The sequence below is a fragment of the Rhinoderma darwinii genome, chromosome 2 (genome assembly GCF_050947455.1).
Source record: "Rhinoderma darwinii isolate aRhiDar2 chromosome 2, aRhiDar2.hap1, whole genome shotgun sequence".
In the NCBI taxonomy this organism is placed as follows: domain Eukaryota; kingdom Metazoa; phylum Chordata; class Amphibia; order Anura; family Rhinodermatidae; genus Rhinoderma; species Rhinoderma darwinii.
Genome location: NC_134688.1, coordinates 432,347,005 through 432,370,494, shown reverse-complemented (window position 1 = coordinate 432,370,494; position 23,490 = coordinate 432,347,005). Strand labels below are relative to the sequence as shown.

At 45.0% G+C, this 23,490-nt stretch overlaps 1 protein-coding gene across 1 annotated transcript in view; it reads left to right on the top strand.

Annotated features, from left to right (window-relative positions):
• GLRA2 (glycine receptor alpha 2) overlaps positions 1 to 23,490 on the top strand; it is a 227,473-nt gene that overhangs the window by 151,832 nt on the left and 52,151 nt on the right. Inside the window, exon 8 of the mRNA XM_075854432.1 lies at positions 21,257 to 21,406. Within this exon, the coding sequence (XP_075710547.1) occupies positions 21,257 to 21,406 (150 nt within the window). The remainder of the gene's footprint in view (positions 1 to 21,256; positions 21,407 to 23,490) is intronic.

Below are 23,490 nucleotides of genomic sequence, written 5' to 3'. Positions count from 1 at the left end.
AAAATGTTTTAGGCCCCACTCTACATTTGGAGAGGTTTTGAGCTGCCAGAACGATAGAAACTCCCCATAAACGACCCCATTTAGAAAACTAGACCCCATAACATAATTATTTAGGTGTATAGTAAGTGTTTTGACCCCACAGTTCTTTGCTAAATTTAATGCATATCAGGTAAAAAAAAAAATTATTTCACTTTTTTCATAAAAGTATTAGTTTGAAGACCGATTTCTTTGTAAAGCGAACATGAAAATGAAGAAACACACCCCAAAATCTATCACCCTCTTTCTCCTGTTTTCAAAAATACCCACATTGTGGCCCTAATGCACTGCCTGGACACATGGCAGGACCCAAAAGGAAGGGAACACCCGGAGGCTTTCAGGACTCATATTTTGCTTGAAAATGTTTTAGGCCCCACTGTACATTTGGAGAAGCTTTGAGCTGCCAGAACGATAGAAACTCCCCATAAACGACCCCATTTCGAAAACTAGACCCCTTAAGGTATTTATCTAGGGGTATAGTTAGCATTTTGACCACACAGGTTTTTTGCTAAATATATTGGAATTAGTCTGTAAAAATTAAAATGTACTTTTTTTCTGAAACAACATAGAAATTTTTATTATTTACAAGGAATAACGAAGAAAATGCACCTCAACATTTGTAAAGCAATGTCTCCCGATTACGACAATACCCCATATGTGGTAATAAACTGCTGTTTGGACCCACAGCAGGGCTCAGAAGGGAAGGAGCGCCATTTGGATTTATGATTTTGCTGGAATGGTTTTCGGTGCCATGTCGCATTTGCAATGCACTGGAGGGACCAAAACAGTGGAAACCCACGAAAAGTTACCCCATTTTGGAAAAACCTTCAAGAAATTTTTCTAGGGGTATAGTGAGCATTTACACCCCACGGGTCTTTTGCAGAGTTTATTGGAATTAGGGCGCGAAAATTAATATCAACATTTTTTCCACTAAAATGTTGCATTTTCTCATTTTCACAAGGGATAAAGGAGGAGAAAAACAACCATTTTTTATAAAGCAATTTCTCCCGAGTACGGAAATACCCCACATGTGGTCAAAAGTTTTTTCATTAGAAATTAATTAACCCTTTCAGGACTGATCCATTTTTTGCTTTCATATTTTAGATTTTCACTCCCCGCTTTCCAAGAGCCATAACTTTTTTATTTTTCCATCAATAGAGCGGTGTGAGGGCTTATTTCTTGCGGGACAATCTGTAGTTTTCATTGGTAGCATTTTGGGGTACATGCGATTTTTTTTTATCACTTTTTATTAAATTTTCTTGCAATCCTGAGCAAAAAACTGGAATTCTGACACCGTTTTTTAGGTTTTCTTTTTGCGACGCTCACCGTACGCTATAGGTGACATTTTTACTTTATTCTGCGTGTTAGTACGATTACGGCGATACCAGATGTATATAGGTTTTGTCCTTTTTTTTAGCGTTTGCGCAATAAAATGACTTATTTATAAAAAAAAAAAATTCTGTGTCACCATATTCTGAGGGCCATAATTTTTTAATTTTTTAGTCAAAAAAGGGCGTGTAAGGGCTTGTTTTTTGCGGGACGGATAGAAGTTTTTATTGGTACTATTTTCGGGTACATACGACTTTTTGATCACTTTTTATTCTCTATTTTGGGAGGGGTGGTGACAAAAAAAATTGTGATTCTGTCGTCGTTTTTTATTGATTTTTTTTGGGGTGTTCATCGTGTGGGAAAAATAACATTATAGTTTTATAGTTGGGGTCGTTACGAACGCGGTGATACCAAATATGTGTACTTTTTTAACGTGTTAATTTTTTTTCTATAATAAAAGTCTTATTATAGGAAAAAAAGCATTTCGTGTTTATAGAACTTCTAACTTTTATTTGTACACTTTTTTTAAAACATTTTTATTACTTTTTTTTACTTTTTTTTCTTGTCCCACTAGGGGACACTCAGTCTTGCAGCTTTGATCGCTGCTAGAGTACATTACACTACACACGCAGTGTAATGTACTCCAACTGTCATTGTGACGTGACTGTCACACTGACAGGAAGCAGAGGAGGAACGGCCGGAGGCTGTTCCTCCGAGGCTTCCGTACATGGCAACCCGGAGGTCATTATCTGACCTCCGATTGCCGTGACAAGCATCGGTAGCCCCCACGATCACTTCGTGGGGGCTGCCGATGTGCTTCAAACCACTTAAATGCGGCGACGGCAATCCGTCGCCGCACTTAAGGGGTTGACTGCCGAAATCAGCGGCGATGGTCCGCTGTCCGGCGAGACTGATGTCTCAGCTGTCTAGGACAGCTGTCAGCGCGGGTCTGTCACTCTGTGTTTACACAGAGTGACAGTTTGAAATGCGGACGAAAATGAACGTCATGGTGCGGGAACTAGCAGCCGACCATGACGTTCATTTTCGTCCTTGGTCGTTAAGGGGTTAAAGGCAATGGACAGCTTTGCACTGAATTTTCTTTCACTGTTTATTTGCTTAATAAATCCAAAATTAAGTAACTTTCTAAAAAGTCTTTATTAAAAAATGTCCTACCATTTTGCTGTTGTAAAGTTTGTGTAACTCCTGCTGCTGTAGAGTCTGTGTAACTCCTTCACATAGCTGTTTGTCCTGCAGTTTCAGACAAAGATCAGCACACTCCTCCTGGCTGTGTCTCCCTGCTGTCCCTGTTCCTTCTCTCAGTGTTAGAGATAGCAGCAGAGAGGGAGAGGAGATTGGACATGGCAGATCAAAGAGTGGAGAGGGGGGAAAGCATCCAAGTGTTCAGGTGGGGCAGATCACACAGCTGTAGTGAATCAGAGTGTAGATAGAGGGGAAAGCACAAAGGTGGAAGAGGGAGGTTTCACACAGGCTGCGTATCTATATGAGTATGAAGGGAGGGCAGAGCACCCATGGCAGACTGTGCAGGTGGAGGAAGGGGAAAATGACAAATCCTTAGCATCAGTCAATTTCAGCAAAAGATAGAAAAGATCCCTCATGGGCTATAGAAGAAATCAGCACAGTAATGAGGGTGTGTTGATACTTGAGAGGTAGTGAAGGCAGCAGCACCTGTACTCACAGAACTCACTTCCAGCATATATTACTGAGCGGGATATGCCCACATGAGAAAAGTCAGAAACTAGGCGCAGATTGCAAACTGAATATCAGTGGGTCTGAAAATAAATTAAGGAATGAAAATTGCAGCCTAAAACTTAGTGCAACCTTTTTAACTCCAGGTAACCACTAACATATGTAAAAATAATTTTATTTTCCATATCAAAGGTGTCCATAGCCTTTAATAATTATCCATCTTGACGGGAATTCTAGAAAAAGAAATGTTATTTGGTGTGCCTATATTAGCCCGCCTCTTTCCCAGCACTCAATTTATTAATGGCATTTTCTGCAAAATTTACAGTGTCACTCTGCAGTATTGGTTTTACTATATCCTTTTAGCTTTACAAAATGTGGTGAAATAACAAGGTGTTGTAATAATTTCTAGGTGTGTAATTTAACAACTAATTATATTATACATTTCCCTCTTGAATTATTCTAATCTAAGTAAATTTGCTTGGTTGTGTAGTAAATGGTGGATGCTACGTTTTAAGTCCAAATAACATGGAGGGGACCCTGGGACATTTAGACACACAGGGGATTTGGGTATGAGTGCTTTGTTTTTATAGTTAACATCTATACCACACACATAAGACAATGTATACTGTATTATCACTGGCATCTGTCATAGAAGTTGGCCATGCAACATTAATTGAGGCAGTGAGGCGGGGCAGCCTAAGGACAGATGGTAACCTGGTAGTATTGAAACCCTTCTCTATTATATAGTGCCTAGATAAGAAAATCATACAGTTCACTACTAATATTGCCATATAGTGTCCAAATAAAACTGCTAGACAGTTGCCTAAATAGAAATCAGACTAATCAATAAACCAGGGAATCAAGCTTAAAGAGGCTCTGTCACCAGATTTTGCAACCCCTATCTGCTATTGCAGCAGATAGGCGCTGCAATGTAGATTACAGTAACGTTTTTATTTTTAAAAAACGAGCATTTTTGGCCAAGTTATGACCATTTTTGTAGTTATGCAAATGAGGCTTGCAAAAGTCCAAGTGGGTGTGTTTAAAAGTAAAAGTCCAAGTGGGCGTGTATTATGTGCGTACATCGGGGCGTTTTTAATACTTTTACTAGCTGGGCGCTCTGAAGAGAAGTATCATCCACTTCTCTTCAGAACGCCCAGCTTCTGACAGTGCAGATCTGTGACGTCACTCACAGGTCCTGCATCGTGTCGGACACATCGGCACCAGAGGCTACAGTTGATTCTGCAGCAGCATCAGCGTTTGCAGGTAAGTCGATCTTACCTGCAAACGCTGATGCTGCTGCAGAATCAACTGTAGCCTCTGGTGCCGATGTGTCCGACACGATGCAGGACCTGTGAGTGACGTCACAGATCTGCACTGTCAGAAGCTGGGCGTTCTGAAGAGAAGTGGATGATACTTCTCTTCAGAGCGCCCAGCTAGTAAAAGTATTAAAAACGCCCCGATGTACGCACATAATACACGCCCACTTGGACTTTTACTTTTAAACACACCCACTTGGACTTTTGCAAGCCTCATTTGCATAACTACAAAAATGGTCATAACTTGGCCAAAAATGCTAGTTTTTAAAAATAAAAACGTTACTGTAATCTACATTGCAGCGCCTATCTGCTGCAATAGCAGATAGGGGTTGCAAAATCTGGTGACAGAGCCTCTTTAAGACTGAGCAGCTTCATTCCTAAATGTTCAGGCACAAAGTGTGGGATGAAAGCTCCTAATGTCCAGGTCACCAGAGCCAGTGGAGCACCCCTGAGTAATGACAGGCAATGTTCCCTGTGTCATACATCCCTAAGGCAGATTCTGCAGTGAGTTGACCCATGCGAAAAGTGCTTATTTCCAATTTAGAAACCTTCACTTGCTAAAAATAGATTTTAGCACTGGACTTTCAAATGTTGGATCTGTTTTCAGATCCGCAGGTCTGTGTTACACAATTTACAAAGAGGGAATAGCCTCCAACATTAGGTACAAATGAGTTCAAACACATCTCTTTTGTCACAAACATGAAGATAAAACCCAAAGGAGTGCTCTCTTACCTAGCAAATAGTTGTACAGTGTCCTTTGAAAACCAGTGAAAAATTTCCCAAATAACAGTGCCATACAACACCAATCCCATCATATTAGTGCCAATACAGAAAGAAAACCTGCCATATCAATGCCATTGTCACCATGCGGGGTGTGAACCCACTGTGCCGTACCGCGTAGCGGATAGGCAGCTGGCCAACCAGGTACAATGAAATGTCTGTAGTCCAGAAAGGGTACCTGTGGCAATGTAGACAGTAGCGGTGATTCAGGCTTAAGATAAGGCTCCAGCAGCAGGTAGACACCAGGTGGGTGTAACACAGTAGATGCAGCGGAAAACACAACTCGACTTCAACTCTAGATGGCACAGAGGCACGGTAGCACAGGATACAGGGTACTGGCAGCAGGAATGGGTAACACTGGGAACTGGAAAACACTAGGAGACCATTTGCAAGACAAACTTTAGGTACACAACAACGCTCAGGCAATGATCAAGAGGGCAGAGCCCTTTTTATAGTCCAGCAGCATTCTGGACTGATTTCAGATCTCCTGCAATTATGCGCGCACTGGCACTTTAAGGCCGTGCACGCGCCCTGCGGGAGACAGTCTCTAAAGTAGGAAGTGAGTGCCGGCGTCTACCAGGATGGAGATGACGCCGAGAACACACATGTCCATGGCCGCGGCCGTCAGAGGGTAAGTCAGAACGATGGGCCGTGGCCATAGACGTTACAGCCGTCATAATAGCTCCATACAGTAAGGCTTTATTCACACGAATGTGTTATACGTCCGGGATACACGCATGATTTTCACGCGCGTCGCACGGACCTATGTTAGTGAATGGGGCCGTTCAGACTGTCAGTGATTTTCACGCAGCATATGTGCGCTGCGTAAAACTCACGACATGTCCTATGCTTGCCGGTGTTTCGTGCAGCACGCACCCATTGAAGTCAATAGGTGTGCGTGCAAATCGCGCTCGGCACACGGAAGCACTTCCGGGTGCATCACGTGATGCGCACTACAGTAGTAAAATAAATTAATGAAAACAGAAAAGTACCTCGTGCTTTTCTGTTTGTAAACATAAAAACGGAGTGTCATAATGATGCCAGCTGCGTGAAAATCATGCAGCCGCGCATCATATACAGATGACACACGGAACTTTTGCACACGCAAAACGCAGCGTTTTTTGCGCACGCAAAATGGACACGCTCGTGTGAATAATGCCTGATAATGCATTTTAATTGTGCTCCATATTTTTCAGTAAATAGAAAAGTCAACATTAGCACAGCCTATCTAACACAGAACTTGTAACAAGTATTACTTTTTTTGTATTAACCTGAACCTAATGAAGCTTTTTGTTTTTCCTTTTTTTGTTTTACAAAAAAACTAAATTAAAATCCGATTTAAAGATCCAGATCTATAAAATATTCTAAAGAGCTGTGTGAGAGGTAATGAGTCACAATTAATCAGCTACGCTGAATAGTAATATTTGATGGCGCAGATATCGTAGCATTTTTACATACATTTCTAGCACTATAAGGCTCTAAGGAATAATGGTTCAACTGTGCAATAAAATAGATACGTTTTATTAGTCAGATAGGACTGCGTCTTACAATGGCTTGTGCACGGATAATATTATTGGAACAAAATTTAGAAGTCATGCCAGTCTTTAAACCAGATTACAGGGTCTGCTAAATGAAAATCATTCCAATCACGTAATTTGTAACAAATTGGATATGATAGACTGGGAATCTCTTCCAGACAGTATTGATTATACATCAATGTTGCTATAGTCTCTGTTCTGCTAATTGACCATAGACCACAAGCCTTTGTTCATTAAAAAGCGAGAGACATTCCCCTGAACCTATGATGTGCTTCCAGATATGACTGTGAATTCTCATAGCTGCAATTATCAAGATCTCTGTCATGATCTGTAGCAGATTCGCAATCCAGAGGATGAGACGATCTGGCAGGAGGGTGATAATAACAAGAGTTTTCACGTAACAGTTCAGATTTAATAGAGAGATAAGCAGCAACAGGTTGTAGCATGAGGCAGAGACGTGAGCAGATTGCAATCCAAGTTCGGTATACAAAGTGGCAACAAGTTGTAGCGTAAGGCAGAGATGTTGTCAGAAAACAGTCCAGATTCGGTACACAGATAAGCAGCAATTGGTTATAGCGTGAGGCAGAGGCATAGTTAGGTTCTCCTGCACACGGGGCAAAGATTCAGATTGGCGCCCCCCCCTCCAACTTCTTTCCCGACATTTCCTTCCCCCTCGCCATGTTTGCTTTCTCTACGTGTAATTTTTTTTCACAATTTTTTTAATGTAACTCGAATATAAAACCATTTCTACATTTTACAAGCAATATAGTTCTATAAGGGAGTTACCATAACAGTAAATTAAAAGAAAATAAATGAAAGCGCCAACACACAGCCCCCTTGTAGATAGCGCCACACACAGCCCCCTTGTAGATAGCGCCACACACAGCCCCCTTGTAGATAGCGCCACACACAGCCCCTTGTAGATAGCGCCACACACAGCCCCCTTGTAGATAGCGCCACACACAGCCCTTTGTAGATAGCGCCACACACAGTCCCCTTGTAGATAGCGCCAAACACAGCCCCCCTCTTGTATATAACGCCACACACAGCCCCTCTTTTATATTTAGCGCCACACAACCCCCTGTAGATAGCTCCACACACACCCCCCTTGTAGATAGCGCCACACACAGCACCCTGTTGGAGATAGTGCTAAACAAAGCCCCCTCTTGTAGATAGTGCCACACACAGCCCCCTGTAGATCGCGCCACACACAGCCCCTCTCTTGTAGATAACGCCACACACAGCCCCCTCTTGTAGATAATGCCACACAGCCCCTCTCTTGTAGATAGAGCCACACAGCCTCCCTCTTGTAGATAGCGTCACACAGCCCCCTCTTGTAGATAGCGAAACACAAAGCCCCCTCTTGTAGATAGTGCCAAACAGCCCCTCCCTTGTAGATAACGCCACACAGCCCCTCCCTTGTAGATAATGCCACACAGCCCCTCTCTTGTAGATAGTGCCACACAGCCTCCCTCTTGTAGATAGCGCCACACACAGGCCATTCTTGTGGATAGCGCCACACACAGCCCCCTTGTAGATAGCACCATACATAGCCCTCTTCTAGATAGTGCCACACACAGCCCCCCCTTGTAGATAGCGCCACACACAGCCACCTCTTGTAGATAATGCCACACACAGCCCCTCTCTTGTAGTTAATGCCACACAGCCCCCTTGTTATAGATAGCGCCACACACAGCCCCTCTCTTGTAGATATTGCACACAGCCCTCCCTTGTACTTAGTGCCACTCCCCCCTTGTACTTAGTGCCACAACCCCCTTTTTACATAGTGCCACACTGCCCCCCCTTGTACTTAGTGCCACACTGGCCCCCCTTGTAAGTGCGGCATAATCTAGCAGGCATTCACTCCAGGCAGACCTGGGGGCCTTTATTAGACCCCCGGCTGCCATTAGAGACACAGACACTCGGCGATCGTGTCGCCGGGTGTCGGTGGGGGAGAGAGGGAGCTCCCTCCCTCTCTCCAAAACCACTCAGATGCGGTGCTCGCTATTGAGCACCGCATCTGAGGGGTTAAACGTGTGAGATCGATACTAATATCGATCTCACACGGCAGAGCAGGGACGCCCCCAGCCCTCAGCTGCCTCTAGCAGCTGAGAGCAGGGAGATTTGACAGCTCCCCGCTCTGTTTACTTATTCCGATGCCGCGACGTAAAAAGTCTATGGCATCGGAATAAGGCCCGTTAGTGACCGACGTAGAAACACGATGGGCCGGTCACTAACGGGTTAAACATTTCATTGTTTTGGGTCCACTTCTGGCTTTGGTTAAAAAAACGGAGTCAAAAACTGCACCAAAACATTGTGTGTGATCCTGACCTTATGCTACGAAGAAACAATTAAGCAAATACTACAAGTGCTTTAGGCTTTGTTCATACATTCTGTTTTTGCCACGGTTTGTGCTGTATTGTGTTGTAAATATGACAGATTATTTTTATAAAATAACGCAGCAAAGTCAGCATGAGTGAACACGCTTCAGGCCTCATGCATAAGGCAGAGTAATGTGCATGGAGCCTGTATGGAGAGGCTAATGGGTCCTTGTTATGTCATAGCTCCGAGATTATATCTACTATAACCAATGCTTCTACGGGAGAATAGCGCTGTAATATGATGTCCGATTGTACATACCATTATTTTTTTTCTGTTGGATTCAAATGGAATTTGACAGAAAAAACCTCTGTATGCTGCCTTATGAAATCAGAGGTATACGAAGGTACAGTAGGTCACCACAGAAGTCTATAGACGCTGAGTTATGGCTCCGTACAACATAGAGGTTGACTGGCGTCATAACATGTTTGCATCCATAAGGCCTGATACTATGTAAGTTTGAATACTGCAAATAAAATAATCACATATAACATAATTAAAAATATGTCCATTATAGGGAGGGTTGCTATTAAAGTGATATACTTTTTCCTTTCTTGGTAATGCTTATTTTTATTTTATCATTTCTGTCTATTCATGTAAAAATAATTAAAAAAAATATTGCAATTTACACATGTGCCGCCATCTGGTGGTCAAACAGGCTACACTCCAAAGCATTTACATAGTAAAACCGAATATATGTCATTATCTTGCCTTATTGAAGCTAGGTTCACACAGCATAGATAAAGCCGTTTTTAGTTAAAAGTGGGGACCCAAATGCTGAATTATTGGTTAAATAATGCAGTCCAGTGCGTCCAGGAACCCCCAAAGCATATGTCCCCCCTCTAATACAAAATAATTATCTACGGTATATACATATACAGTTATTAAATTATACCACTATACCAGATTAAATATTACCCGCATACTAGGGCTAAGACAAAATCACGATCAATTGAACATGTAACCTCGATTACGATTAATGAACGATTATTTAGGCCACACCACTTTTTGCATACCACGCCCCTATTTTCATGTTACGACATTGAATTAATATTTATCCCCTGAGCCTGCTGTATATTACTGTATATAATATACCGCCTGACACTGCCCCCGCACAGTATAATGTACCATAGCTACCCCCACACATCATAATGCCCCCACAAAGTATTAATGCCTCTATAACTGCCCCCACACAGTATAATGCCCCCATAGATGCCTCTACATAGTATAATGCCCCAATACTTGCCCTCTACACAGTATAATGCACTTATAGCTGGCCTCGCACAGTATAATGCCCCCTATAGCTGCCCCCACACAGTATAGTGCCCCATAGCTGCCCCCACGCTGTATAATGCCACCATAGCTGCCCCCACACAGGACCAATAGTGCCTAGTAAAAATAATAATTTACATACTCACCTAACCCTATTCCAACGATGACTGGAGGAGTTCCCTCTGCTCCTCCGGTCTGCTCGCCGCAGACAGGCGCAATTACATCACTTCCTCGCGTCCGGCAATACATAGCGAATGGTAGAGCAGGGACCTTACGGCCCCCTGCTCTACTATTGGATTCAACTGTATCTGCGTCCTGAAGATGCAGCTACAGTTTAAACCGAGAAAAACAAAATGCACAAGATGACGTAGGTTAATTGCACTGAATTTCGGTTTTGGTTATTTTTCAATTAATTGTCCAACCCTACTGCATACTGTTACTGAACACAACTCACCATTATAAAACCAATATTACCAATAATAACACAATATAAGGTATAAATAATTCCACCACACCATAACCACATAGTGACTGAATAATACCCCCACACTGTTACTGAATACCGCCACACCATAACCACATAGTGACTGAATAATACCATGATACTATTACTAAACAATACCGCCACACTATAACCACATAGTGACTGAATAATACTCCATACTGTTACTGAATAATACCCCCACACCATAACCACATAGTGACTGAATAATACCACCATACTGATACTGATAACCGCTACACCATAACCACATAGTGACTGAATAATACCCCCATACTGTTACTGAATAATACCGCCACACCATAAAAACATAGTGACTGAATAATACCATCACACTTTTACTGAATAATACCGCCACACCATAACCACATAGTGACCGGATAATACCCCCATTCTGTTACTGAATAATACAGCCACACCATAACCACATAGTGACTGAATAATACCCCCATACTGTTACTGAATAATACAGCCACACCATGACCACATAGTGACTGAATAATACCATGATACTGTTACTAAATAATACCGCCACACCATAACCACATAGTGATTGAATAATACCATCATACTGTTACTGAATAATACCGCCACACCATGACCACATAGTGACTGAATAATACCCCCATACTGTTACTGAATAATACCGCCACACCATAACCGCATAGTGATTGAATAATACCATCATACTGTTACTGAATAATACCGCCACACCATGACCACATAGTGACTGAATAATACCATGATACTGTTACTAAATAATACTGGCACACTATATCCACATAGTGACTGAATAATGCCCCGATACTGTTACTGAATATTACAGCCACACCATAACCACATAGTGACTGAATAATACCATCATACTTTTATTGAATAATACCGCCACACCATAACCACATAGTGACTGAATAATACCCCCATACTGTTCTTGAATAAAAACATTATTCATAGAACAATATTACCCCCATGTAGTGACCATATAGTGGTAGATGGCAGTTATATACAGGAGCTCTGTAAACTATATAAGTGATTACAGCAGTTTTATATCGAGCTAGTCACAGGTGATGTTTTTTCTGATTAGTCGTTCACTTTCCCTTTTTTTCCTCCACCCGGCCCAGACCACTGTGATGACTTATTCCAGCCACAACTCGTCTCTGCAGAATTTGACACAGAGACATTTTGGTTTCTCGCTTTTTCCAGCAAACTCCACACCTATACCCCATTCTGTAAACAAACTCGTAATCCACAGTGCCCCAGATGGTAATAATGATCCCTTAGTGCTCGACACAATAAAAGTGCCCCATCAGTAACTGTGCCCCCACCCAGTAATAATGCCCCCTTTGTGCCACCTGTAGAGAGCACCACACAAAGCCCCCTGTTGATAATGCCATTCAGCAACACACAGACCGTCATTCACTTGGCCGCGCCCTGCATTTTTTCAGATTACACAGAAGTCAAGCGGAATCTGAAAATATGCCTGCGGCCTACTCTTCCCTGCGCAGTGCAATGCGCAGTGCAATGTTCCGGGAGAATGAGAATAAATCCTCGACGTGCTCTAGTTTTCTGCCGACTGTCCGTAAGTTTATTGGTGGTTGCCAACCCTGTGCCCAATCCATATAAAAAGTAAATACATCAAAACAGGGTTATCTTTGGAGGGTTGGTACTGTCACTACCCATCTCATGTTGCAGACTCCATTTAAAGGAACGTATCACCTAATCCCGTTTGTCCGTCCCACTGCAGAAACCGCTGCAAACAGCGTGCAGGCAGGTCAAAATCCTGCAAAAAAAAAACAACTCAGTGTGAACAGGGTCTAAGGGTCCCTTGCGCTTACATGGGTGCTCTTGGAAGGTACTGATTCTTCTTGTGGAGATCTAACTGGTAGGGAGTCTTAAGGCTCCACACAAAACGAAGCTGTATGGTTGGACATGTGGCAGATTTTTTTTTCTGCAGAAATTTCTGCGATTGAAAATCAGTTTTATTAGTCTGAATGGGGTTGTTTCTGCAGCTGGTACATGGATTTCTGCAAGTTTTCTCTCGCAGAAATTTCTGCAACCCTTAGGGTATGTTCACACTGCCTATTTACGGACGTAATTCTGGCGTTTTTGCCCCGAATTACGTCTGAAAATAGCGCCTCAATAGCGCTGACAAACATCTGCCCATTGAAAGCAATGGGTAGACGTTTGTCTGTTCACACGAGGCGTATATTTACGCGCAGCTGTCAAATGACGGCGCGTAAATAGACGCCCGCGTCAAAGAAGTGACCTGTCACTTCTTTGGCCGTAATTGGAGCCGTTATTCATTGACTCCAATGAATAGCAGCGCTAATTACGGCCGTAATGGACGCGGCGTTCAAGCGCCTGCACATGCCGGTACGGCTGAAATTACGGGGATGTTTTCAGGCTGAAACATCCCCGTATTTTCAGCCGTAACGGACGCCCTCGTGTGAACATACCCTAATGCAGCTGTGTGTATGAGACCTTATGGTGATGATTTAATAATTTTGGACCAATGAACATTTGTTCCATCAGTCCAAAAATATATGACACGCTAATGAAAATATTCCTGTAAATCGTAGTATAAAATCATCATTGAAGTGTAAGTCATGTTTTCTCTTAGTTCTTGATTGCCATTCGGTATATAATTCTGCACGTCCCGTTTCTCCTTGGACTTTTCTGTAGCAACTTCCACAATTATAAACTTTCTATGTCATTTAAATGACGGCATGTCTGCATTGTTAATAGAGCAGTAGGAAACTTTTTCTTTACTAAGGAAAATGCAGCATTTCAGCTCTTGTCAAAAAATTCCCTGCAAAATATGTTCACCTGGAGTTTCATTGAAAATGGGAGCAGAGGGTAAGCTGGAAGCAATGAGGATAAAAGACACCGATTTTAATATTCTAATTGTGGTTTATTCACACACAAAGCTGTTGAGTTTACATAATGTATACAGTACTCATGTATGTGTGCAATGGAGAAGAATTATTTTGACTTAAGGGAAATAAGAGTTTTTCATGGGAGTAGATGAGTAATAAATAGTTGAAGTATAAGGTCACCCTGATATTTTTCCAGCAGTGTATCACAAATCCAGTCCTCAAGTTTTTTCCAACGGGGCAGTGGCGTAACTACCGCCGTAGCAGCCGTAGCGGCTGCTACGGGGCCCGCGGCATGAGGGGGGCCCGTGTCACCCGCCGGCACGGGCCCCCACCATGGCCAGAGGCTCCGCTAGCAGCTGCTACGGCTGCTACAGCGTGACGCCACTGAACACTACGGCAGAGCAGGGAGGTATCTTCCCGCTCTGCCATTAAACAAAAGACATGTATCCCCTATCCACAGGATAGGGGATACATGTGTGATCGCTGGCATTGATAGGGAGAACGGGGGACTGAAAGTTCTCCATCACAAACCTCGGACTTCCGGGGTCTGTGTCGGCAGCTCCGTAGAAATTAATGGAGCGCCGGTCGCGCTTGTGCGCATGTGTGACCAGCGCTCCTTTCATTTTTATTGAGCTGCGCAGACGCTGGAAGTCAGAGGTTAGTCATGGAGAACTTCAGGGCACTTTCGGTCCCCCGTTCTCCCTATCGCTGCCAGCGATCACACATGTATCCCCTACAGGGGGGGGACTCTGCATGCCGTTACCTACAGGGGGGGGGACTCTGCATGCCGTTACCTACAGGGGGGGGGACTCTGCATGCCGTTACCTACAGGGGGGGGGAATCTGTATGGCGTTACCTAAAGGGGGGGACTCTGCATGGCGTTACCTACAGGGGGGGGGACTCTGCATGGCGTTACCTACAGGGGGGGACTCTGCATGGCGTTACCTACAGGAGGGGACTCTGCATGGCGTTACCTACAGGGGGGGACTCTGCATGGCGTTACCTACAGGGGGGACTCTGTATGGCGTTACCTACAGGGGGGGACTCTGTATGGCGTTACCTACAGGGGGGGACTCTGTATGGCGTTACCTACAGGGGGGACTCTGCATGGCGTTACCTACAGTGGGGGACTCTGTATGGCGTTACATACAGGGGGGGGACTCTGCATGGCGTTACCTACAGGGGGGACTCTGTATGGCGTTACCTACAGGGGGGGGACTCTGTATGGCATTACCTACAGGGGGGGACTCTGTATGGCGTTACCAACAAGGGGGGGGGACTCTGTATGGCGTTACCTACAGGGGGGACTCTGCATGGCGTTACCTACAGGGGGGGACTCTGTATGGCGTTACCTACAGGGGGGGACTCTGCATGGCGTTACCTACAGGGGGGGACTCTGCATGGCGTTACCTACAGGGGGGGACTCTGCATGGCGTTACCTACAGGGGGGGACTCTGTATGGCGTTACCTACAGGGGGGGGACTCTGTATGGCGTTACCTACAGGGGGGGACTCTGTATGGCGTTACCTACAGGGGGGACTCTGCATGGCGTTACCTACAGTGGGGGACTCTGTATGGCGTTACATACAGGGGGGGGGGACTCTGCATGGCGTTACCTACAGGGGGACTCTGTATGGCGTTACCTACAGGGGGGGACTCTGTATGGCATTACCTACAGGGGGGGACTCTGCATGGCGTTACCTACAGGGGGGACTCTGTATGGCGTTACCTACAGGGGGGGACTCTGTATGGCGTTACCTACAGGGAGGGACTCTGTATGGCGTTACCTACAGGGGGGACTCTGCATGGCGTTACCTACAGTGGGGGACTCTGTATGGCGTTACATACAGGGGGGGGACTCTGCATGGCGTTACCTACAGGGGGGACTCTGTATGGCGTTACCTACAAGGGGGGACTCTGTATGGCGTTACCAACAAGGGGGGGGGACTCTGTATGGCGTTACCTACAGGGGGGACTCTGCATGGCGTTACCTACAGGGGGGGACTCTGTATGGCGTTACCTACAGGGGGGGACTCTGCATGGCGTTACCTACAGGGCGGGACTCTGCATGGCGTTACCTACAGGGGGGGACTCTGCATGGCGTTACCTACAGGGGGGGACTCTGTATGGCGTTACCTACAGGGGGGGACTCTGTATGGCGTTACCTACAGGGGGGGACTCTGTATGGCGTTACCTACAGGGGGGGGGACTCTGCATGGCGTTACCTACAGGGGGACTCTGTATGGCGTTACCTACAGGGGGGGGACTCTGTATGGCATTACCTACAGGGGGGGACTCTGTATGGCGTTACCAACAAGGGGGGGGACTCTGTATGGCGTTACCTACAGGAGGGGACTCTGCATGGCGTTACCTACAGGGGGGGACTCTGCATGGCGTTACCTACAGGGGGGGACTCTGTATGGCGTTACCTACAGGGGGGGACTCTGTATGGCGTTACCTACAGGGGGGACTCTGCATGGCGTTACCTACAGTGGGGGACTCTGTATGGCGTTACATACAGGGGGGGGACTCTGCATGGCGTTACCTACAGGGGGGACTCTGTATGGCGTTACCTACAGGGGGGGGACTCTGTATGGCATTACCTACAGGGGGGGACTCTGTATGGCGTTACCAACAAGGGGGGGGGACTCTGTATGGCGTTACCTACAGGGGGGACTCTGCATGGCGTTACCTACAGGGGGGGACTCTGTATGGCGTTACCTACAGGGGGGGACTCTGCATGGCGTTACCTACAGGGCGGGACTCTGCATGGCGTTACCTACAGGGGGGGACTCTGCATGGCGTTACCTACAGGGGGGGACTCTGTATGGCGTTACCTACAGGGGGGGGACTCTGTATGGCGTTACCTACAGGGGGGGACTCTGTATGGCGTTACCTACAGGGGGGACTCTGCATGGCGTTACCTACAGTGGGGGACTCTGTATGGCGTTACATACAGGGGGGGGACTCTGCATGGCGTTACCTACAGGGGGACTCTGTATGGCGTTACCTACAGGGGGGGGACTCTGTATGGCATTACCTACAGGGGGGGACTCTGTATGGCGTTACCAACAAGGGGGGGACTCTGCATGGCGTTACCTACAGGGCGGGACTCTGCATGGCGTTACCTACAGGGGGGGACTCTGCATGGCGTTACCTACAGGGGGGGACTCTGTATGGCGTTACCTACAGGGGGGGGACTCTGTATGGCGTTACCTACAGGGGGGGACTCTGTATGGCGTTACCTACAGGGGGGACTCTGCATGGCGTTACCTACAGTGGGGGACTCTGTATGGCGTTACATACAGGGGGGGGGGACTCTGCATGGCGTTACCTACAGGGGGACTCTGTATGGCGTTACCTACAGGGGGGGGACTCTGTATGGCATTACCTACAGGGGGGGACTCTGTATGGCGTTACCAACAAGGGGGGGGACTCTGTATGGCGTTACCTACAGGAGGGGACTCTGCATGGCGTTACCTACAGGGGGGGACTCTGCATGGCGTTACCTACAGGGGGGGAATCTGTATGGCGTTACTTACAGGGGGGGACTCTGTATGGCGTTATCTACAGGGGGGGCTGTAAAAAAGGCACTATCTACAAGGGGGGGGTTGTGTGACACCCAGGGGAGGGGGGCCCCAGTCTTTCCTAGTCTTTCCTAGTTACGCCCCTGCAACGGGGGATGTTTTCAGGATCTCCTTAGTATTGCACAGATTATATAATCATTGTCAGTGCATCAGGAATTACCACAGCTGTTCTCTTCATGGGATATCCTTAAATCATGACCTGTTGGGGTACTGAAGAGCTGAAGTTGGGAAACACTGGGGTACAGCAAGTTATGTTCTGACAGATTAACAGGGCAGACGTGGTGATTTAGAACTTCTCTACAATACATCTCAAAAAAGTACATTGCTCAAAAAAGATGGACCGACAGTTTAGCCCTACACAGTTAGGCCCCATGCACAAGACCGTAAAAAACGGACCCATTTACTTCCATTTAACCTTTCTGTATCGCTACAGATGAGTGTCCGTGCCGCAGAACTGCGCCGGGAATTATGGAGCATGTCCGTTCTCGGTCCACAATTGCGACACGGACTCCTCCATAGAAGTCTATGGGGGAAGCCGAAATTGTGGTTGGCTACGGAAGTGCGTCCGCAAATACGGATAGCCATCCGCAAATACAGAATTGTTGATAAGCGACACAAAGGGGATTTCCCATTAACCAGGCCTCTTCTTTTTTGCGGATTTGTATATACGGATGCAATATGGATACACTACGGACCATATTTGCGGATACCATTCAGTAAAAATGGGTACGTTGCTGATGATTTGCTGATGACTATAAAGCAATATGGAACCGTATGTACGGTCAGTTTTTGCGGATGCGGTCGTGTGCATGAGGCCTTAGGATATTGCAAATCATAATAGTTCATAGTCTGATTTTCATCTTTCTGCCATCAACAGACCTTTAAGCCAGGTTAACAAATCGTGTAAAAACTACACTGTTAAACCAGCCTTAGGCTATGTTCACACGGAGTATTTTGAGGGAGGAATATCTGCCTCAAAATTCCGTTTGGAACTTTGAGGCAGATATTCCTCTCCCTGCACGCCGATTTTTGCGGCAATCATCGCGCCGTTTTTCGCCCGCGGCCATTGAGCGCCGCGGGCATAAAACAGCGAGAAATACGCTTTCTCCTGCCTCCCATTGAAGTCAATGGGAGGTCAGAGGCGGAAGCGCCCGAAGATAGGGCATGTCGCTTCTTTTTCCCGCGAGGCAGTTTTACTGCTCGCGGGAAAAAGACGCCGACGCCTCCCATTGAAATCAATGGGAGGCGTTCTCGGGCTGTTTCTGCCGAGTTTTGCGACGCGGTTTCCGCGTCAAAAAACTCGGCAAAATACCCCGTGTGAACATAGCCTTAAAGTCCGTGCCAAATATTGCAAAGAAATCCACATGTGTTGCATTGCAATCCAATGAAAGTGAGTAGGGTATGATAAAACCACATTCAGTTACATTCTACTGAGGTTTGCGGACAACTACATAAGCAATGTGTGAATCCAGCTTTATCTGAAACGTATTCAATTGGACCCAAAGCCTCAGATTACAGATCATCATATGATTCCATTCCCTATCGCAAAATATAGGAAAATAATAGGACTTTGGGCAGCGTAAATAAAGAAATCAACTTTAGTTTGTCTACATATGGTTTAGATTTCCATATGGCCTGTAATCTTTCAAAAATATGTATTTTATGCATTTTTGGATTGCTGGAAGACATTGGCGCAGATTTACTAAGCTGTGTAAGATTTAGGCCCCATGCACACGACAGCAAAAAACCTCAGTTTTTGCGGACCGCAGCTGCGGTCCGCAAAAACGGAGCCATTCACTTTCATTGAACACTGACACCTTTCCGTAGCACTACGGAAGGGTGTCAGTGCCGTGGAAATGTTCCGGGAATTATGGAACATGTCCGTTCTTTCGCATTTTGCGGGCCGTGCTCCCATACTTTGTATGGGAGCACGGCCCAAAAATGCGACTGTCAGTCAGCGACCGGCCGTGCCCGCAATCACGGGCCGCGATTTGCGGGCACGGTCGTGTGCATGGGGCCTTAGACAGTATAAATGCAGTCAGAAGATTTGCCAAATTTATCACAGTGGTACACGCTGTAGGATAAATTTGCTTCTTGTTAGATATTTTAGACGCTGTTGTGATGCTGGGGGTATGTGGACCCACTAGGCCGCTGCGCCATAGCGTATTAGCAGCTGGCCAAGATACAGTCAATTAAAGTCTATAGAACTAGAGTAGCTGTATAGAAGTTCCAACATACACGTGGCGTAGCAGACACTTTGTCGTAGCAGATGACACTTGGTGTGTCAGATGGCACTTGGCATGGCAGATGACATGTGGCACAGACGATGAACTCGACTCCAACACTAGACTTCGCTCAGGAACAAACACAATTACTAGATTCGGGATACAGGAAGCAGGATACAGGAACACTGGGAACAGGATACAACTAAGGGGCCATTTGCTAAACGAATATGGGTAGAAACAACAGCGCTCAAGCAAGGAGGAGGAGGGCAGATTCCTTTTTATAGTTCCTGGTATACTGGGATAGGATGGGGGAGATTTTCCTGGTCCGCGTGCTAGTCCTTTAAGGCCGGGAGCGCTGCACGCACCCTAGCAGCAGCCGAGGGCTGTACAGTGTGCCGACATCTCAGTTGAGGGAGATGCCAGCATGAACTCGTTGGTCTGCGGTCGCGGCCATTACAGACAGTTTGCTCTTCCTTATACCAACTCTTGGTTGGCTTAGATTACAGCAGTATTTTCTTTGGATAGACCACGCCTCTTTTGTCTAAGCCACACACCCTTGTTAGACAAGGCGCAAAAAGAGTCTAAAACAATTAATAAATGTGGCATGCGGCACATGTGCCAAAATTCTGGCGCATTTTAAATGGTACGTCTGCCCCATTGTCTCCTTCTATAGGTCAATCAAGGTACTGAGGAAGCCGATTAGTATAAGTGATACACGTGGGGTTTCAAACGATGACGTAACATACTTATGCTGATCTTGCAAATGTAAGAGCCTACTTTATTGATTCATCATCTCATGTTTGCTATTGCAAACTAGGCTACTTATTTTTGTAAAAATGTATTTTATGTAATATTTAATTAGTCTAAATATTCTTTCTTTGACACATGGTTATATATTTTAAATGACATTTATATTAAGCTGATGTATTTTTCTTTATCTGGATATGGCCCTGTAACAACTGTCATTGTGTAGGAATTACCTTGTTCCATATTAGTGCATTTTGTATTTCAACAGTTTTTTATTGTTTTTATGATGTAGCACTTTGTTTGAATAAAATGTAACAGTGTGTGTTACTTTGTGTGTTCTTTTTCTTCTATTGATTGGTTTTGCTATTTTATTTTGCGTCACAACTGCACCCATTATATTGGTAGGTAGTGCCCTCCCATTTTCTTAAAATTCTAGACTGTTGCATATTTTCTGCCATTGACTCCAATTAGCGCACTTTATACTTTCTTTCTTTTATACAGTTGTATTTAAAAAGCGTACTTGACTACACTTTTTAACATGGTCAAGGCCGTGGGGTCCCAATCTATACTCGCCCTCTTTTTGGCCTCAATTTAGCTATTAAATTCTATGGACACATCAGCGTATATGTCGGTAGGCTTCCCTGGCTTATACGCTGAACATACACTACAGACATAGTGTAAATTTTGCCTAAGATAAGCGTTCCCCCCCTGCTACACATAGAAGCATCCTAAAGTACCTTTTACTTGCATTTCATTCATTATATAGATCCCATGGCTATTAAAGAATTGTGGTCTGAATGTGCGAACAAACACCAAAAAGGCGTCACTACATTTTACAGCATTGTCTCTTCTGTATATTCCCCAAATAATAATAATAATAATAATAATAATAAAAGAAAAACAGTCGAATACTCTGCCAGTACAAGGACACAGTTTTAGTATTTTGTTTTTGCATTTGACAGGTATCATACGTGAAAGCGATTGACATCTGGATGGCTGTTTGCCTGTTGTTTGTGTTTGCTGCTTTACTAGAATATGCAGCTGTGAATTTTGTATCAAGGCAACACAAGGAGTTTCTGAGACTTCGCAGGAGGCAGAAAAGACAAAGCAAGGTAGGAGAATTTCATATATCTCATATTAGATTGCTTGTATGTGATTTCTCTATTGTACCACAGTTCATGTTAAAATATTCCCCAGCTTCTTAAAGGGGTTTTCCAGTCCCTAAAAATGGATAGTCTATCCTCTGGATAGGCCACCAATAGCTGATTGTTTGGGTTCCGACTCCCTGGACTCAGCTCTTTTGAAGAGTGCTGCGTCCCCTTCATTTCTACTTGCTCACTGTGAATCGTCGACACAGATGTAGTGGTGATTCACAGTACTGCAGCCTTCACCCATTGAAGTGAATGAGGATAGGCCATCAATTTTGGGCACTGGAAAACCCCTTTAAGTCATTTTCTATTCTCTCTTTTCTCTTTTAGCGCAGATAAAACAGTGGTTAATAAGATGAAGACTTATTTTGCAATGCAATTGACAACATTTACTGAAAACCTTTACACATTTACTAGTTATAAGTTTTGCATGAGGCAAAGTCGTGTACACAGATCCTGTGCCGCCGCGCACAAATATTATACAATTCCGGAATACAAACCCATAGGCACTCCATATGCCACTCTATGGTGCCTTTATCATGAACCATATTCTCCCCTAGAAGTAGTGCGTCTAGGGGAGAATACTTCTGTACTTTGGCATGCATTGAAAACGCCTAAAAGCCCTAATTTTTATTGTCACGAATTCCATATGAATTCATGATAAAAAAAATCTCTGTGCCTTTGTATAAAATCGGAGGTATGCGAAGGTACAGTATTGGAATTTAGCAGTCTATAGATTCCATATTACATGTTTGTACAACACAAATCCATAATATGGGTGTGTGTGCATGGAACCTAAGGGTATGTTCACACAGCATCGTCCGTAACGGGTGAAATTACGGGACTGTTTTCAGGAGAAAACAGCACCGTAATTTCAGCCGTAATGGCATGTTGAGGCGCTTTTTGCTGCGTCCATTACGGACGTTAAATGGAGCTGGTTTTCCATGGAGTCCATGGAAAACGGCTCCATTTACGTCTGAAGAAGTGACAGGCACTTCTTTGACGCGGGCCTCTTTTTTACGCCCCGCCTTTTGACAGCGGGGAGTAAAAAAAATGACCGTCTGCACAGGACATCGTAAGACCCATTCTAATGAATGGGCAGATGTTTGCCGACGCTATTAAACCGCTATTTCGGACGTAATTTGGGTAAAAAATGCCCGAATTACGTCCGTAAATAGTGTGTGTGAACATACCCTAAGACTGTCACTGAACACGGTGTGTAGGCATTGTCATGTATATGAAGAAAATAGTTTTTCCAACCACATTAAATTTAACGTGTTTGTTATATTTTAGCCAAATCCTATTTAATCAACTAAAGAGGTTTTTCCACGTCAGACAATGATGAAATATCCTCATGATAGGCAATCAAAGTCTGAAGTGATAAAAAAAAAAAAAATTAAAGGGGTAATCCCAGAATTAACATTTATTACCCATCCACAGGATAGGTGATAATTGTCTGATTGCTGGGGACCCTACTGCCAGAACCCCCACCAGTCACTAGAATGGGGGTCTCGAGCCTCCCATCAACCTCACTGCAAGACCGCAGTGAGAAGGACTGAATAGAGGGGTGGTCAAGCATGCGTGATCCCGCTCCATTCAAAGTCTATAGGACTGACAGTAACACCATAGACTAGTTTGCTAGTTTGACAGAATCCAACTGATTATTGAGGAACGTAGGGGGGGGGGTTACACTGCTGGGGGCTATCAAAATGAACTCTTAGGGCAGATACACACGAACGTTGCGTTTTTGCGCGCGCAAACAACGCTGCGTTTTGCGCGTGCAAAAACCATTTGACAGCTGCGTGTGTCATCCATGTCTGATGCGCGGCTGCGTGATCATAGAGACGAGGCTAGTCGACGGCCGTCACTGTCCAAGGTGCTGAAAGAGCTAACTCTTTCAGTACCCTCGACAGTGAATGCCGAGCACAATATCGCAAAACCTGTAGAAAAAAAAGAAAAAGTTCGTACTTACCGAGAACTTCCCGGCCGTTGCCTTGGTGACGCGTCCTTGGTGACGCGTCCTTGGTGACGCGCCTCTCTTGACATCG